Consider the following 15,922-nt stretch of genomic DNA (forward strand, 5'->3'; position numbering starts at 1 on the left):
AGATATCCAATATGGGTTTAGGGAGGGCAGATCTACCACTGATCAATGCTTGAACCTGTACCTCCTGACAGCTAAATACAACATCGCTGGCAGGGGGGCTATATATATGGGGTTCATGGACCTCTCCGCGGCCTTTGACCATGTAAATAGAGAAAAACTCTGGAGCCTATTATTAAACCTAGGAGTGGATCAACCACTGGTAGACGTCCTAAAAATTTTACACTGGAATACTTCCACAACAGTGAGATATAATCAAGAGGGAAGTAGGACTGAGCCCTTTTTATGCACCAGTGGAGTGAGGCAGGGTTGCATTCTAGCGCCCTTCCTGTTCTCTATATACATTAACCTCCTGGACAAAGACCTAATCAAATTGCATGTGGACTCACTCCAAATTGGACATCGAGCGGTGCCAGTATTATTTTATGCCGACGACGCGGTATTGTTAGCCAGAACTCCATTGGGGCTACAAAAGCTGATCGATGGTTTTGTCGACTTTATGGCTAAACTCGATTTATCGACAAACCTAGAAAAATCTTACGTCATGTCAGCAGGAGTTAAAGAAAAAGGGAAATTCACTTATAAAATTGGGTCACATAAGATTGGTCAGGTTAAGACTTTCTCGTACCTTGGTGTATTGTTTGATGACCAACTGAATTTTAACCCCCTGGTGGACAAACATGCAGCGAAACTGGCGGCGTCATCAGGGGCCATCATGGGGTACGGGTGAAGACTTGGTAGATGGTCCCCAGAGCAAATGCTAAACCTGTACAGATTGATATGCTGCGCTAAGGTCACCTACAGAGCAGAAGTATGAGGCTTTATAGACAAACAATCACAGCAGATCCAGGTGGAAGAAAATAAATTCCTTAGAAGAATCTTGAAATTGCCGCAGAGCACCCCGGCCTTCATCATTCACGAGGAAGTAGGGGAGACCTACATTGAAGACCGTATTAAAATTAAACCTCTCCTTGCTTGGATTAAAATCTGGACTAATCCAGAAGCGGACCTTACAAGACAAATTTTAAAAGACTGTTTGAAACGTGACAGAGGGGGTCACATACCATGGCTGAAGTATGTAAAGGACTCCATGGAGGCAATTGGCTGTAAAAATCTCTTTACAGACCCAGAATCCTTAACCGGTCAGAATAAAACAATGGTTAAAAAACTTTTCTCAGAATGGACAATTAGGACTAGAGCTGAGGTGGAAAGATGTAAGCCTACCATACCTCGCTGTGATGCATAACGCCCAGGACCGATTCTATATGACTCGATTCAAACTAAATATGCTGCATCATTTACTTGCTGTTCCCTCTGGGTTCACTCTCACAGTGGAGGCGAAGGGTACCTGCGGCTGTGACTCTAGGTCTCCGCAGGATACCCTTCACTTTGTTCCGTTAGACCCTTTTATTCTGTCCCAAGACGCAAGTTTTTAGTAGGGATCCTGAAAGAAACCAAACTTAGACAAGCAAAAAGGGCCTTGAGGTTTCTTCAGGAAGCCTCAGATGCTCATACGTTGTTTTGTACTGTAAGTTTTATCAGGGTTGCAATGCGGTTAAGGAACACGAGAGAAATAATTGATTCTAATGCTATTTAAAAAGAGCCCCATGTAAGGATATTCCCTCTAACCCCTTCATTCATGAAATGCATTTTTAGCCCATTCTTATTTTTAACTCACTTTTTAAATCTGTTTTTAATATGTGTATTCATTGTGTATGTACTTTTATGGTGTCTTTTTAAGTGCCGAATAAAGATTTATAATTGAAATTGAATTGAGAACCAGATGTCACAGTACCAATATTTCTATTGTACAGGCCCAAAACATTGTATTAAGATTAAATATGCGTATATTAATACACACTAGTGAGTGAATGTTGTCTTTTCAATCTGAGTTTTTCTCCTGGTATATGTATTACCTTAAAACAAAAAAACTTCAAAGCTTCTCATGCAAATATTGTTTTAAATTACCTTGTCAAATGTCTCTCCTGGTGCTTCATCTAAAGACTGCCCAAGAAGCAGAAAGTCCGACACTCCTCGAGCAATGGCCAGAAGACAGTGACCACCAGAGATTAAAAGCACCAAGAAGGGAAACTGCACAGGCTCCGTCAGTCTGGCAGTAAGGGCATGTGCCTCCATATGATGAATAGGGATGAATGGTTTCTTATAGTGGTCCACCAGCTTCAAACTGTATTCAAGGCCTATTCCCAGGCTTAGAGAAAGTCCAGGCTTGACAGTGGTTGCAATGGCAGAGAGTTCATGTGGACTGACACCACTGGCACACATCGCCTTATTTACAACATGTTCAATATTTTCTCTGTGGAGGCGCTGTGCAATTGGAGGAATGATTCCACCTGTTCTAAAAGAACAAAAATAAAACCATGAACATAGTTTTTATTTACAATATTTATTATTATGGATAAGTTGAATGCACCAAACAAAGCAGATGTTTATCTATTTTTAAACAGTGGCAAAGAAAATTACCACAACCACATTTCTCCAAAGCACTCAATAAAAGTAACCAATTTTAGAACAATTATAATACGCCAATGCAATGTCTCAACTGTAGTTTGCTACGCATCTGTTTAGAAGCATATTCAAACATGTGTAGGAACATGTACATTAACATTAAAATTTAAAGATTAGAAAGTGGGAATTTCTGACAGATATCCCAACATAAGAATGTCTTCTCATTTTGCACTGGTTACTAAGTTCGGAGTGTAACCGCCGCCTCTATGACCCTCCTTGCAACCTCCATGTGACCTCTTATTGAAAGAAGATACCACAAAGCACAGTGAACCATGCCCAACCCCTAAGGAATTACCAAAGACCCTCCCTAAGTCCCTCAGCAGCCTATAATTGTGGGTAGAAGGTTTAAGAAGGACATGGGGCAGTATATATCTTCCCTGCTGCTGCTAGACCAAAGATGTACTGCAGCAACAAATGATGGACTGAATACTGAATGAATCAAACATTCACACCCAGTCAGGAGACCTGGGTTAAATCCATCGTTCTTTTGCTCAGTTTAGGCCCGGCATGTGCAACTCAGTCTTGATTAGCACAATATGCACAAATATACTGTTTTAATGCTTGTATTTGTCACAATAGTTCAAGTGACAATTCCAAACGATGGTAATGTCCTACTTGTAATACTGCAGTGCAAGTGAAAAGTAGGTGAAAAAAGTGCAGCAATGTACACAGTGCGCCTACCATTATAAAAAGGTCTCAACCAGCAGGACCCTTCTAATGCAAGAAAACGCTGAAAGTTCATAACAAATCTGGGTATTCTCCTTGATATCGTCCTTCAATAAATGAATCAGTGGTCAAAGCAGAACAGTCGACATTTCGGCCCAAAGCATACATTTAACAGGGTCTTCTTCAAAACTGATTTAGCAACAGAAAGTTCTCTTAGGTAGACATCATATGTCCAAAATGGAAATCCCGGAAAAATAAAGTAAAGGCTTCAAATAAACTGGAAGTGCGCTGGATACAATCTTAAACGTACATCTGCTCTAAAAGGTCACAGCTACGAGTTCTGTAAAACCGCTTCAGCGGTGCGTCCGAAAGAAACTGCAGCGGTCCAAGAGAAAAGAAAGACCGCACCCTGGTCTGTGAAATCAGCTCGGCGTTCCTTTATTTTTTTCCAGACAGTCCATTGTGCTTGTCGGAGGGTGGACCACCAGTTTCCCCGCCGGCCCAGTCATGATGACCCTTCCTGCCAACATGACTGTGGTGGTAAAACCTCCACACCAAGGGTGGTGGAAAGGGACGTACATAAGGAAGAAACTCACCTGTACTCAGCTTTACATGCCCTGTGCCACCTTGGAGCCAATCGTACACGTCCTGCTGCTGCTTAATGACGCCCAAAACCCACACTGTTGTGAGCGCAACAGACAGCAAGCCACAAGCTTACCTGTTCCATTGACTCCTTAATTAATAGATGCACAGGCAGAAACCTCTAAAGGGGATTGAGGTACCTGGGGCAAACCTATTTTGGGGTACCTTGTTCGGAACAGCTTTTAATGTCTGATCTAAATTCAGCTCTTTGATGCCCTCTTTGCCCAAGTCATTGACACTGTACAGGCACACTCTTCCAAATTCAAAATGTATTCACATCTAAAGTATTCATGGATAGTGATGTGTGTTTTTAATATTGTAATACAACAGCAGCTCCTCACTAACATTACAGCAAATAGTCTCTGTGGCATCCTCCCATTTTTTTACATGCTAGGTCCTGTTTTGATATGAAAGAAACTTAAGTATGGATGTTTCATGAAACAGAAATACACCTTCTCTGCAAAATATCGGTAATAGACTGTCACACATCACCCACATTAAAAAGTAGTTTTGGGAAAATGTCAATAAAAACAATCTGTTCAAGAAGTATTTCAAGGTCACTATGGATAGGCTCACTGCAGAATACAGGGCTCGAAAAATCCCCTCGATCGCTCGCATATGCGAGCTAAATTTAACGAGGGCGAGCTGTTTTTAGGTCCTACTCGCCAGAAAGACAAACTAACTTTTGTCCTCTGTCTGTGAAAACTGAGCAAATATGAAAAGATAACAAGATTTAAAGGCATTTTTATTGCTCACAAAGTTAATGAGCAATAAAGATGCCTTTAAATCTTGCTATCTTGACGCATTTGGTCCGCTTTCAGAGACGGAGGTCAAGTAGGTTGCAGTTAGGTTGAGGAGATTTTTCAAGGTACTAGTCCTGCAGGACTAGTACCATTTTGGGGATTTTTCGAGCCCTGGAATAGGGTTGGCTCAATCAGGTGGCACCCTGAAAGTCTGGCTGCCTGGGCCAGAGCCCGCTTTGCACATGCCTCTAAACGTCTCTGTGCACAGCCTCCCTAACTTCAAGCATATCAAGGACAACCAATAGCATCACCAAGTGTAACGCATATGTGTGTAATCTTTAAGTGCAAGATATTAAAACAAACACATCAGTAACAGCATTCTTCTCATATAACTATAGTGGGTGTAAGGTAGTTGTAGTCATTTCAATCTGTACTTGCAACACTTGCAAAATGGTTAGTGTAACATACCTGTTGACAAGATGCAGTTGGGATGGACCATGCATTTTCACATTATTACATATCATGGGTCCTGGAACTACATGTTTATTGAAATACACTTACAGACAATATTACAACAAATAGCATGTAATGCAGATTGATACATGTGCTCCTATATGCATCAATAAACAATAACAGAGACAATCCAACATATCTGATACTTTGAGTAATGAATGTTGGGAAACTAGGTACACACACAATGGCAAAAGCCTGTTGAGAGCAAACAGGACATTGAGGTATTGTGACAGTTAGTTTTACTTTCCAGACCCTACTCCCCCAGGTATTTCTGTAAAGCCTTCAGAATATGGGATCTGCAAGACCACTTGCTCCCAGGGAAAGATTTTGATTGGAGCACTGGGAGGGCCACCACCATTCCTCTGGGACTCCTGGTGTTGCTTGGAGGCCAGGAAATGCACTTTCCCCCTCAGGTTGTTCCACTTCTTCCTAATTTCCAAATGTCTGCGCAGGTGGTATCTACAGCATTCAGTGTGTCTACTATTCTGATGTTGCTTTTGTGGCTGAAAGTAGAATGTTGGACTTGGTCTCCAAACAAGTGTGACTCAACTTTTATGACATCATCATCATGACAGATAACTCTGCCTCTGAAAAACGTGGATTTTATTGCCTGGCCATATCCACAAATTAAACTCACCAATGGATGAAAAGAAAATGTGCTACAAAAGTGTCTGGAGAGTGGTAAAATGGATGGGGAAAAAAGTCTTGCCTTTTCTCACCAATATGTTGCTTCAGAGTGCTGTGCTGCAGTTGAGTGGCAAAGGATCATGGCCTGAAATTAGATGTGTTTTATGGTATGATTTGAAGGTGTATCCAATTGGCCAATAGCCATCAGGTGTGTTGCATTAGTATCTATGCAATGGCCACGGTAATGGTGCTTTCCTGAGAGTGTACCGCAACGGACTAATGCCGCCGGGAAACCCATGCAAGTGGACTGCCAGTACAACTGTGTTTTTGTAATCTGCTCTGCGGAAGACCTGATGGCGACTGAGTACAAATCACCAGTATTGCAGTCTGCCCCATCGCCGGCGGGACGCACTCCATTGACTGGGCCGGTGTTTTAGGCTGCATGGATTGAAATAGGGTAGGCGGAAGACCACCAACTCCATGGTGTACTTCAGACCGCTGCAGCTGTGGTATGATAGCAAGACCGCCTAACTTGTAATTAGACTCTTACCATCATAATATTGCAGCCCCGGGGGCTCGGAAAGTTTTTTGTTATCGAGAGAGCGCATAGAGTACCCAGGATGAAGGCCGAAACCTGGGGTTTCCCCTCGTCCGATCCTTGCTAGGGTCTTCAACTTCAGGGACAGAGACGTGATACTTCAGCATTGCCGGACGGGGCCTCCCCTAAAACATGAAAATGTGGACATAAATTTCTTCCCGGTCTTCCACCAGTTAGTACAGAGGTAGAGACGCTCCTTCCTGATCGAGAAGGCGTTATGAGAAAACGGTACAAATAGGCCATGTTGTTCCCGGCTAGGCTTAGAGTGGAGGCAGAAGGGAGAGCCAGGTGTTTTGACAACCCGGATATAGTGGCGGACTGGCTGGAGACTCGCTGATTGCCTTTCACAGAACATTGTGGTGAGATGGTTCTGGGGGGGCTGCGCGGGGAGTGGGGGGTATTGGGGGTAGGTCTGCACCGCCACCTGATCCCTGAAGGGAGGCCATAATTATGACGGGACAGCCTGATGGTCAACACAGCGGGCAAGATGAGCCTTCGAGACAGATATTTCAGACTTGCAGGCTTGCATGTACTGTATCACACATCGTTATAGATTGTGGGTGGGGGAGGGGGATGGAGGGAGCACCACGTACCCCACTTTTCTACTTTTAGTATCTTGTAGGGCGACAGGGACTCTGCAAGTTGGGTTATGGGCAATTTGAAGCCCAGAGAGCAGGGGTGCAGGAAGGGGGGTAGTTGGGAGGGAAAAATATAGTTTTTTATGTTTGTGTTGTGTGTGGAGTTTGTTTTTTCGACAACACCAATATGGACGACCGGGCAGGAGCGGCTTCTATGCCTCAATAAAGATGGGCACACATTGGGAAATAGGGGGTAGAGTCCTCAGCTGGAACGTAAATGGTCTGGGTGGCAAGTTGAAACGGGGTATGGTCAACCAATATATCAGGAGACAGGCCCCCGATGTCATCCTCCTACAAGAAACACACCTTATTGGAAACACGTCAAGCTCTAAACAAGGGAGAATATAGGCTGATGGCACATGCAGGTTTCACGACGGGGTCACAAGGGGTGGGCATTTTAACCAAAAACACATTCCCTTTCACAGTACAAACCACATGGTCGGACATACGGGGTAGATATGTCGGGGTCTCGGGAGTATGGGAGGGCAAGACAGCAACGTTTGTTTCTGTGTATGTTCCTCCGGGCGTTCAAGATGACACATTCAAGGACTTGGGTAATATTCTCTTGTCGCTCCCAGTAGGCCTCCTAGTGATAGGAGGAGACTTCAATGCAGTGATGTCTGGGACCCTGGACCGTCATCCACCACGGGAACTCAGACCCTCCCAGAAGTGGCTACCGGACTTTCTCAAGTCCATGGGACCGGTGGGTGGTTGGAGGTCCCACAATCCAGATAGGACTCAATATACGTTCCTGTCGGGAGCTCACAATAGTCTCTCGTATTGACTATATCCTAGTTCCGGCAACACAGGCATTCAACATCCGGGAAGTCCGTCACCTGGATAGGGGCATCTCGGACCACTCTCCGGTCTTGATTAATGTAATCCTGGGTCAGATGATCTCCGGTAAAATAGCTCCCATTAATTCCTTGTACCTGAAAGACCCGGAGACCCGGAAAAAAATAGCTCAAGCTACTGATAACTTCTTCCAAGATAACAAGGGTACTGTTGACTCTGCCGAGACATTATGGGAAGCCTACTAAACAGTTATTCACTTGTAAACTCCATCCCTGATAGTGGGAAAGAAAAAGAAAAAAACAGGCTGAGCTGGTAAGAGCAGAAGTGGGAATACTGAGTTTGGAAGAAGAATTAGAGCAGGCTGTGACACCCGAAAAGATGCATCTCCTTAGGTTGAAACCAGACAAATTTAAAAGCATAGCCGAGGATAGAGCCAGGGCACTGGGCAGAGATATGCAGAGCAGAATCTATGAGCATGGCGATAAGGCAGGAAAGTTAATTGCATGGCTGGATAGGAGGGAGTGGGCGGTTCGCTGGTGCCAGAGTTGCAAGGGGAGGACGCAGTCCCCATAAATGACCCGCAGGAAATTGCTAATCGCTTCGCAGATCATTATCAAACGGTTTACTGCACGACTGGTAATTACACAGATGAAGACAATAGCGAATTGATCAGAGACATCAGGCTTCCCACCCTCTCAGATGAACACAATGAATATCTCGAGTCAGCTCTCACAGACGATGAGGTGGCACAGGCAATTCGGGGGGTAAAGTCAGGCAAGGCATCAGGTCCGAATTTATACAAATTGAGGCCAGATAAGATAGTCCCATACCTCCGTGCGATGTTCATAGAGAGCAGAAACGAAGGGGTGCTCCCCTTTGACCAGCGAGTCGCAAACCTTGTAGTCATCCAAAAGGAGGGCAAGTCCAAAACCAGTTGTGCGACTTATAGACCCATTTCACTGCTTAATGCGGAACCTAAGATCTTTGCTAAATTATTGGCCAAGCGCTTGATTAAAGTAATTGGCACATTAGTGCACCCCGATCAATCAGGTTTCATGCCACACCGGAATACCGCTCTTAATCTATGCCGCCTAAACAGTGTTCTGGCCCAACTATCCTAGAACCCGCCATACTGGTATCTCTTGATGCTGCCATGGCATTCGATATGGTGGAATGGCCATATCTCTTCACTGTGCTAAATAAGCTGGGCTTTGGTCACGTCTTTAAGAGCTGGGTCCGCCTGTTGTATTCGAGCCCCATTGCCCAGGTTGTAGTGAACAACCGCAAGTCCCCATTTTTCCAACTGAGCCGGGGTACACACCAGGGTTGCCCTTTATCTCCGCTCCTTTTTGCATTAGCTCTGGAGCCACTAGCTGCATGGATCTGTAGAGCTCAGGTGATTAGCGGGATATGGTGGTCCCCGGGTTGGGAAGACAAGCTTTCGTTATACACAGATGATATTTTGTTGTACCTGACCTCCCCAAGAGCCTCCTTGATCGGCCTTCTGGACATCCTCGTGGTGTTTGGGAGATACTCCCTTTGCACCATAAATTGGTCAAAATCTGTGGTGTACCTCATACAGGGAGAATCACTTCACCTCCCGAGGGGCTTTCCATTACAGATAGCGCCGGACGGCTTTCGCAATCTCGGCATCCTCATCACGCTGAACCCGGAGCTCCGCTTTGCTCCCAACCTGGGCCCACCTATTCAGAGGTTAAAGCGTGATGTCAAGAGTTGGAAGTCTCTGCCCCTCTTGTTGTTAGGGAGAGCGACCCTCTTTAAAATGATGGCTTTGCCCCGTTTTCTATACGCCCTCCAAAACTCAATGGACACTTTGAAATTGAAAATCTTCAAAGAGATCTTTTATGGGACGGTAAGCATATCTCTAACCAAACTGACTCTAAATTGGTATGATGGGGGCTTTAGTCTACCGGATATTAAAAAGTATTATTGGACGTCCCATTTGGCAGCTAATAATCAAGATACTTGATGGCCACCTACCTGAGAAAGCCATCTCCCTGATCTACAAAAAACTGGTTAATAACATGGAAAATCCATTACAATCACTGAAGGAGAAATGGGCCGGAGATGGCTTAGAATTGGATGAGGAGGACTGTGACATTTATAAAGCGCACTGTTACCAGCCTGTGTCCTGGCGCTGAAATGACCGCTCCCAAGACTAGCCCGACCTTATTGCCTGAAAAGCCATGTCTTCAAGACTTTCCGAAAGGAAATCAGATCCGGAGCCTGTCTGAGATCCATTGGTAGAACATTCCAAGCCTTCGCTGCTCCCAGAGAAAAGCTTATGCCCCCCCATCAAACTTTCTTAGTTCTTGGGATGACAATCAGCCCCTGATCGGCTGACCTGAGTGGTCTGCCTGGTTTGTACCATTGAAAGTGCTGGGTCATACACTGAGGACCCAACCCTTTTAGTGCCTTAAATACTGTACATAGTGCTTTGAAAGTAATCCGTTTGCGTACAGGTAACCAGTGCAGTTTTACCATCTCTTGGGTGACTGAAGTGAATTTCGGTGTGCCCGTAATCAGGCAGGCCGCTGCATTTTGCACGACTTGTAATTTATTGAGCAGCCCCTGTTGGGCATTGAGCAGTAAGCCATTACAATAATCCAGACGGGACAGGATCAGTGCAGTCACCACTGTTTTCCTGTGCTCGTCCGGTAATCAGACAAAATTGCCAGATTGTCCATGTGTATGCAAGATATCAAACATAAAGTAGTATATTTGCCTGGAAAGGACAACGTTTTTACTGATTGTCTTTCCAGGTTACCTACAAAACTGGTGGAGTGTGAAGATGCTGCATGGAACAATTTTTGAGTTGCTTTTGTTAATAATAATGATTATGCTGTGAGCAAAGAGGAGTGGTTAGCTGAGTGTGGAAAAGATGAAGTGTTGAAACAAGTTAAGGAGTGGTTTCAATGTAATTGGACTAACAAAAAAAAATTCGTTTTGATCTCAGAACTTTTTGGGAGGTTAGGTCACAATTGACTGTGAATAATGACACTATCCTAAGAGGAGGAAGAATTGTTCTCCCTCTCGGTTTACGCAAGTCTATTATCCAAATAATTCATGATGTCCATTTTTGAATTCTTAGACCGAAGAATGTGGTGAGAGATTTGTTTTGGTGGCCAGGAGTGGATGCTGAGGTTGAGCAGTATGTAAGGAATTGTAAAAGTTGCTTTTCGGAGGATATAACTTTACTAACCTTGCCGCCGCCTATGTCGGAGGTTTGCTCTCCTAAATATCCATGGGATTCTGTTGACATTTAACTTTTTTGTCCAGTTGATGTGGATCAAAAGTACGTTATGGTGCTTTTGGATTTGTTTTTAAAGTGGCCTGTGGTAAAGGTGGTTGAGAAGATTGATACAGCTACAGTGTTGGAATGTATGAATGACGTTTTTGTCTCTGAGGATTTACCAATCTCTCTGCTAGTGACAACGGTGTACAATTTATGTTGAATGCAAGCTAAGGATTATTTGAAGAAGGCAGTAGTGGTACATAAAACCACTTATTTGTATAATCCTAGTGGAAATGGTGCAGTTGAGAAATTCAACCCCACTGTCAAAGGTGTCATTCAATCTGCCTTTGTAAATAGAGTGGACTGGAAGGTATAATGGCATTAAGCAGTTATCCAATCCTCCTTGCCAAGTTTGTTGTGTACAAACTACAGGACATCAATGCAAGTACACAGGTTTATTGTTTGGAGCCGCGCAGCACATCACGTCCACGTCTCTCCTTACCCAGCTATCATCTGCCACCCCTGTGGCTACATTCCAGCACTGGAATTTAGCCTCACGCTGGCTCTAGCACTCAAACAAAAAGGAAGGAACATAACAAAGAGCACAGTAAACTTCAAATAATGTGTGAAACAAAAAAAAAAAGGTCACAATACTACTTACAAAATGTGTTTGTAAACACACACAGCCACATAGTAAATACTTAATGTGGCAATGATATGATGACAAAACGATAACGTAGGAAAAGTTTATGAATGCTTTGCAAACAAGGAAGGTACATGGTATGCGCGGGGTAGATGGACAAACGCAATACAGAACACGAGCTGAGAATTGCAAGTGGGAGCAGGGGAGCAACACACACTGGGTTAAGCTGATACACATGCACTCTTTGTGGGGTGCTTACACAAAATAAACAAGCATTGGCAAGGCCAATAGGTCTGACATTGGTCTCAGTCTTCTGGCAATTATTTTGTTTTGTCATGGCTTTAGCAAAACTTTGTTTGGAATATGCCAAGCCCTCATCAATCATAATTTTGGTCTTTTAAAAAAAAATATATGCATTACCATATCATTTCCTGGAGCTGAAGGCATATATAATTTCTGTGTGAATGTGTTCTTTGTGAAAGGACGGCATAGGGTAACTCATATTGAAATCAGCCAATGGCTGAAGTAGGCTAATACATTTCCCCTTACTGAATGCTGAAGTGGGTGAAAACAAAATGTGAATGACACCAACCGCAGACTAATGGATGAACTCTGGCTCATGAACTCTGACTGAAACCCCTATAAGTAACTATGGTATACACATAATGTTAGTAAAATCGAAAGGCCTTGGCTAACACAGACCTAATAAGACAATCAGTCTGGCATTGGCTGCAAACCTCTTGCCTTTAAGAAGGAAAGAAAGAAGGAAGGAGAGAAAGGAGGAACAGAAGGACAATAAAAGAGAAAGAAAGCGAAAGAAAGAAGGGATGAAAAGAGGTAATAATGAAAAAGGTAAGAGAGAAATAAGAAAAGACACAGAAGACAGGGCTTCAATGTATGTGGTAGGAAGTGGCGCCTGCAACAAGTGCATGTGTTATGTAGCTATAATGTGCGTAGGACGGTGCCATAGGAGGGGGTTGACCCCAAACACCCTAAATCACAGACAATGGTCATACACAATCACTAGGAGATATCTGTGGCAGTGAGTATGCTGTGTGCATCCAAAGACCGCAATGTCAGAGACCGGAAGCTGGGCAACCGTTCAGGATTAAAAAGAAGAACAAACGATATTCCCGATTGTTCATCATCAGTTTTTAATGCATTTCTGTAACATTTTATCTCCATTTTGTGAAACAATTGCACTGCAAATACTGTCAACGTGTGCACAGGCACGGTAAGAAAGAAGAAAATAGTTGAAATTAAAAAGCAAGAGATGAAAAGAGAAGGGAAAAAGATTGACAAAAAAATAAAGCATCAAAGAAAGAAGAAAAGAGAAAGAAAGAATAAAAGAGATAAAGTGAGAAAGAAATACATTAGGAAAAAAAGAGAAAAAGAAGGAAAAAAAACAAGGAGAGAAAGAAAGAACATAAGCAAATATCTTAATATAGAACAGTTTCAAATGGACAAAATCTGGTATGATTTAAATTGGCAGCGGCCAAAAAAGTCAAACAGTTCATAAGAAATTTACAACAGCATTGACAAGGGATGGGAAATGATAAATATGAAGTGTCCATCAGAAGCATCCGGTTATCATATCAGACTCTAAACACATAGGGAACACTAAAGTAATTATAAAGTAAAAAACGAAAACACTGGCATTTAATGGAAGCAGCTTGTGTGAGGATGTGCTCCTTATGAGAGAGCAATATACAGTCACTCAAACTGAAGCAAATCAGTGGCTTGAGTAGGCTAACCCACACCCCCATGCTACATGCTGTAGTGCTGTAGTGCTCTAGTGCTGTAGTGGATGGAAGCAAAATGTGAATGACACAACATTAGAGCAATTGATGAAAAGAGGTGGCTAAAACCCCCTATATGCAAGTATATTATTCATATTTTATTCAAATGAAAAGGTCTTATATAACAACAGACCAAAAAAGTAGCTCACTGAAATTAAGCAAAGAAAAGACACAAATAAAAAAGCTATCCTCCAGTGTAGGATCGAACACAGAGTAGGAAGAAAAGCCCACACCAAACAAGAAAAAATACAAGCCAATGAGAATGACAGTAAAATCAACCAATGATAAGCAACTGGAGAGCACGAAGCCCATCGTAAGGTGACTTTAGGTCATTAGCAACCAATCGAAACCTAAAAAGCAAGTACAAATATACCAAAAGGGAAAAATTTGGCTTTTGACATTTAATGCATTTCAGATGAACCAGGTCAAAGCCCTTTTTTACCATTTAAAACAATACTTAATCCCATGTCTACAACAAAGGAAAACATCATGTGCAGAAAAAACAAATCATACCAGAGCCATTTTTAGATCTAAACTGTTTGACACATACATGACAAATGATTAGCTAAAACTTGAAGGTGCCTGCACCTTTGTGGCAAATTATTACCACAAGGATTAGATGATCAGTATGCAGAAGTGCTTTAAGATTGAAAGAGACAGAAGACGGTTGAACGTCATCATTCTTTTGCTCACCCACCACCCCAGTTTGCACCCAGCCATATGCAAATCAGTCTTAACCCTGTTCCTTATGAGAACAGTCCAGGCCGAACTGCCAAGCCAGGTCCTCCCTGGACCGGAAACAAGCATCCTGGGACTGGTTTCAGGGCATCATGCTTCATCAGCCAGGCTAGCTTGAATCCAATGGTATAGTGAGCACGGGACCCACGTCTCAGCATACCCTTCCCACTTAAGGCACCATATGCAAAAGAAACAATTGATGGATGTAATGCTGAACACTGTAAACATTCACCCCCAGTCACAAGGATCTGAGTTAAATCCATCATTCTTTTGCTCACCACACCACCCCAGTTTGGACCCAGCCATATGCAAATCAGTCTGGACCCTGTTCCTTATGGGAACAGTCCAGCCCAAACTGCCAAGCCAGGGCCTCCCTGGACCGGAAATAAGCATCCTGGGACCGGTTTCAGGGCATCACCCTTCATCAGCCAGGCTAGCTTGAATCCAGTGGTGTAGTGAGCATGTGTCATAGGCTGTGTACCACAAGCACGGAAGCAGAATGTCGCTAGTTCCCAACAATACGCAATTTCTATCTACGCAATGCTAAAGAAACCTGTGGGGGAAAGGAGATGGGACAGAGAAGAGACTGCTCACACCCGTCTGATTCTTTCTTCAGTCTGAGACGTCTGCTACTCGTCTTCTTCCAGCAACTCTTGATTTGCTGCAAAAAATCACAATTTTAGCACCTTTCACACCTTCCTGTAACCCACTCCTAACCCTCAGACTAATATCTTACCCTAAAGTGGTGTGAACTTGCTCCTCTTCTTTTATGTGTACTGAACTAGATTGTTGAACCTTTTTTCTGTAAATGTAACAATATTATTTTTAATATTCTCTTAGTCAGTTATTCTAATCTCATTTATTGTCTTTTATGTTACAGGTTCCTACCTCTAGTTGCCACTGCTGATGCTTAATTGAGTTGAAGGTAAGCGCTCTTTTCTAACCTTTTATTATTTCACCAGAACCTCATTACATCTTTTTCTTGTATCCATGTAGTTAATTCCCTCAAGGATTTAAGTCTTTGATATTATGTCGTCTTCGTTATACTTGGTAGTTCTCTCTCTCTCTCTTGGAAACTAGTCTTCCTCTCAGAACTAGGCTGCGCCAATATTTTTAATATTTACAAGTCTGATAATACTTAATTTAAACTGCCGCTCCTAGTTAATGCCTGTGCTGTCTCTCATTTGCTGTGGTAAGCACCACGAGTTATGCGCATACTCGAGTAAAGCAACACTTTCCATTTGCACATGCGCAGTTCAAAATAGACTTGGAACAGTCTTACTTGATGCCAGAAATTCTTTGCTTCCTTACGCGACTTCAAATTTAAGAAGCAAACTCGAAATACTCTCCTCACAAGGCACAAGACAGGAATGCTACGGACTTCAGAAACACGTCGTTGCAGCTTCACGGTTCAGGTGAAGTGTGCGGGCAAACGGGCTCAACACCTGTATCTTAGCTAATTGTGGCCCAACACTCGAGCGTGCAATTATGTTTCCAGTTTGCTGTGTTCATGATTGCCATCTTGGGTCTGACAGGCGATCGACTCAACTTTTCTTGCTTGAACCTTGCTCTCAAGGCTATAACACTCACTGAGAAACGTCTTTTAGACGAAGCCTTAGGAATCCTGACAGTACCCTCCCTCAACGTAGTTCCTTCCAACTTGGGCTTGTTTGGAAACCTATTGTGAAAATCCTTAATCAATCTAGGAGCATGAACATCTGTGGACAACTCCCATTATCTC

General features: G+C 43.2%; 1 protein-coding gene across 4 annotated transcripts in view; it reads right to left on the reverse strand.

Annotated features, from left to right (window-relative positions):
- OSGEPL1 (O-sialoglycoprotein endopeptidase like 1) overlaps nucleotides 1–15,922 on the reverse strand; it is a 277,221-nt gene that overhangs the window by 58,886 nt on the left and 202,413 nt on the right. For all 4 annotated transcript variants that reach the window (XM_086955363.1, XM_086955362.1, XM_086955364.1 and 1 more), the window contains one exon: nucleotides 1,966–2,353. In XM_086955363.1, coding sequence (XP_086811489.1) covers nucleotides 1,966–2,353 — 388 coding nt within the window. The remainder of the gene's footprint in view (nucleotides 1–1,965; nucleotides 2,354–15,922) is intronic.

Source organism: Lissotriton vulgaris, chromosome 2_1 (genome assembly GCF_964263255.1).
Source record: "Lissotriton vulgaris chromosome 2_1, aLisVul1.2, whole genome shotgun sequence".
Lineage (NCBI taxonomy): Eukaryota > Metazoa > Chordata > Amphibia > Caudata > Salamandridae > Lissotriton > Lissotriton vulgaris.